Source organism: Hermetia illucens, chromosome 4 (assembly GCF_905115235.1).
Source record: "Hermetia illucens chromosome 4, iHerIll2.2.curated.20191125, whole genome shotgun sequence".
Classification (NCBI taxonomy): Eukaryota; Metazoa; Arthropoda; class Insecta; order Diptera; family Stratiomyidae; genus Hermetia; species Hermetia illucens.
The window spans coordinates 150,672,347-150,674,839 of NC_051852.1; the positions used below are offsets into that span (position 1 = coordinate 150,672,347).

At 37.7% G+C, this 2,493-nt stretch overlaps 1 protein-coding gene across 1 annotated transcript; it reads right to left on the reverse strand.

The window, feature by feature from the left end:
* Positions 1-490: 490 nt before the first annotated feature.
* On the reverse strand, positions 491-1,589 carry LOC119654948 (zinc metalloproteinase nas-4-like). The gene is made up of 3 exons (XM_038060605.1): positions 1,330-1,589; positions 1,021-1,127; positions 491-946 (listed from the first exon to the last, which is right to left on the reverse strand). Exons 1-3 carry the CDS (start codon positions 1,559-1,561, stop codon positions 533-535), a joined length of 753 nt encoding a protein of 250 aa, XP_037916533.1. The 5' UTR covers positions 1,562-1,589; the 3' UTR covers positions 491-532.
* Positions 1,590-2,493: the final 904 nt, after the last annotated feature.

The window sequence follows — 2,493 nt, forward strand, 5'->3', positions numbered from 1 at the left end:
TGAGAAGAACAAGCACAAGGACGTATACACAAGACGCAATGAACGGAAGGAAGTTGGTCGGGCAGACACAAAGAGCAACATAGCAAAAGGAAAGCCAGAGGAGGAGAAGACAAGTTTGGCCGGGATTGCATCTTTTATTGCAATAAGGACCCTACCGACGGTAGACTTACGAGATGCATCCCCGTCCCTGTCACAGCGGAAAGTGGAATACCTTTCGGGGAGCTCCGAGTTTAATATGGGATCGTCCAGCCAGGTTTTGGAGATACAGATGGCATGGTGTTGCTGAGTCAGCGCGGATAAATTGAAGGCCTCCAGCTTGGTTCTTAAACCACTAACATTCTGATAAAACAGACAGACAAACATGGATTAAAATTTGAGACTGTATGGATGCCTTACACCCTACAAACAAGTGAACAGGAGAAATGCAAATATATATAATAGTATAACACTTGGTGCATTCGCTGCTGCATGGAAAGGGATACTAATTTAGAAACTTCTTTAGATTTTTTTAATAAATATTCATTTCAATTTTCTAGCAATTGTACATTATATTGATTTTTGCAATATCTGCAGCACTCAAACGTCGTCCCCTTCCAATCACCTTTTGGTATGCAGGGTCTTTGGTAATTATAGTTTTTTGCCCATTCATGGAAAAGGCTGTATCTGCATAATGCATAATGCTCTCGTAATCATATTTGACACCGAAGTCAGTGATTAGGCTTTCATCCTGCTTATCGAAGTTGTATTTATGATCCTCTTCAATGTTTTCCCACAGAATTTCCACATAATCATCACGATTGATGGCACTTTGTTGATGGAAGAAACCAAGAGCATGTATAACTTCATGCATTGCGGTATGGTGATAGACGCATCCAGGAATTTCTAGGTTTACTAGCTGGGGTCCTCCAATCATGCCGATGTATGCCAAACAGCCGGGTCTCTCATACTGTCAGGGTAGGAAAAATAAGATTTAATATTAATCAATGCGCTGTAATGCGAATTTAGATTGAAAGAAAATACCTTAATCTGAATGTAATTTGGTTGGTCGGTTCTTGGCACGAATTTTATGCATGTGGCTGCTTCAATTTCATTAAGTGCTCCGATAATGGTATTTTTATGTGCATCCGCTGAAATGAAATATTTTGTCTATAAAAAGAGCATATATGCATATGATAAAAAAACATTAATTAACAGAGCCCTATCAATATATTTTATAGTTATTCACAAGTTTCACTCCGGCCCAAATTTTTCTTTATAGTTTTCACCCCGAGCCCGGATTTTCTCTCTATGGTCCTCACTGTGGGGCCATTTTCAAAACAAACAACTTACTATATTCTGAACCAATTTCATAGTAGACAGTGTTATTAGTCCATCGCCAAGGTAAATAAGTGAGTCCATTCCTCATGTTGAACCCATCCGGGAAAAGAATGTCTCCTTCGAAGTAGTTACCCTTCTCGTATAGTTTTTGGGTCTCAATAGCTTCACGATCACTCATCCTATTTGATGGCGAGCTCGAAGCTGCTACTGCCAATAAAACCAAAATTCCGACTTTACACCTCATTCTGAACTTTTCGGATAACCAGTAAAAAGCAACTAATTATACTTTCCAAACTGGAACTATTTAAATATGGTCAGTCTAACATAGGCTTATCAACTTATCAATGATAATAAATCATAGTTGCATTAATTCAGACTGGATTTAGTCAAACCTCAGTGGCTTTACTGCTTTGTCAATCAATTAACTAATTGGTGGATGTACGATAAAATCTCTTTTTCTTCACATTTTCACTGATCAAGTTAATTTCCCGAAAATTAGTTTAATAAGTAAATCCATTTCTTAGAATAAAGTATAAAGTCTTGACGCGGCTGATTTATTCAAGGAATTTTCTGATCAAAGTTTCCCTTTTCGAAGTGCTGTATCTCATTGCATAATATTTTTCATTGATAAGTTAATTCGATCGCTCATAACTCCCTTAATATTGAGAATTTCGAGAAAAGGAGCTTAATTCAGTGATCACTAGTATAGAGGAGGTTTAGAGCTTGAAAATGGTATATGGGTTGGGGGGTCTATGTGTTGGGAAAATGGCCGAAAAATGGAGGAATCTTTTGAAAAACTTTAAACGCTCATAACTCCCTTAATATTGAGAATTTCGAGAAAAGGAGCTCAATTCATGATCACTAGTATAGTGGAGGTTTAGAGCTTGAAAATGGTGTATGGGTTGGGGGGTCTATGTGTTGGGAAAATGGCCGAAAAATGGAGGAATCTTTTGAAAAACTTTAAACGCTCATAACTCCCTTAATATTGAGAAGTTTCGAGAAAAGGAGCTTAATTCATGATCACTAGTATAGAGGAGGTTTAGAGCTTGAAAATGGTGTATGGGTTGGGGGGTCTATGTGTTGGGAAAATGGCCGAAAAATGGAGGAATCTTTTGAAAAACTTTAAACGCTCATAACTCCCTTAATATTGAGAATTTCGCGAAAAGGAGCTTAATT

Coding starts and splice junctions, on each gene's coding strand:
- LOC119654948 (XM_038060605.1), bottom strand. CDS start 1,561: ATGAGGTGTAAAGTCGGAATTTTGGTTTTATTGGCAGTAGCAGCTTCG. Junction 1,128..1,329: donor TGAAATTGGTTCAGAATATA/GTAAGTTGTTTG, acceptor ATTTCATTTCAG/CGGATGCACATAAAAATACC. Junction 947..1,020: donor CAAATTACATTCAGATTAAG/GTATTTTCTTTC, acceptor CTACCCTGACAG/TATGAGAGACCCGGCTGTTT.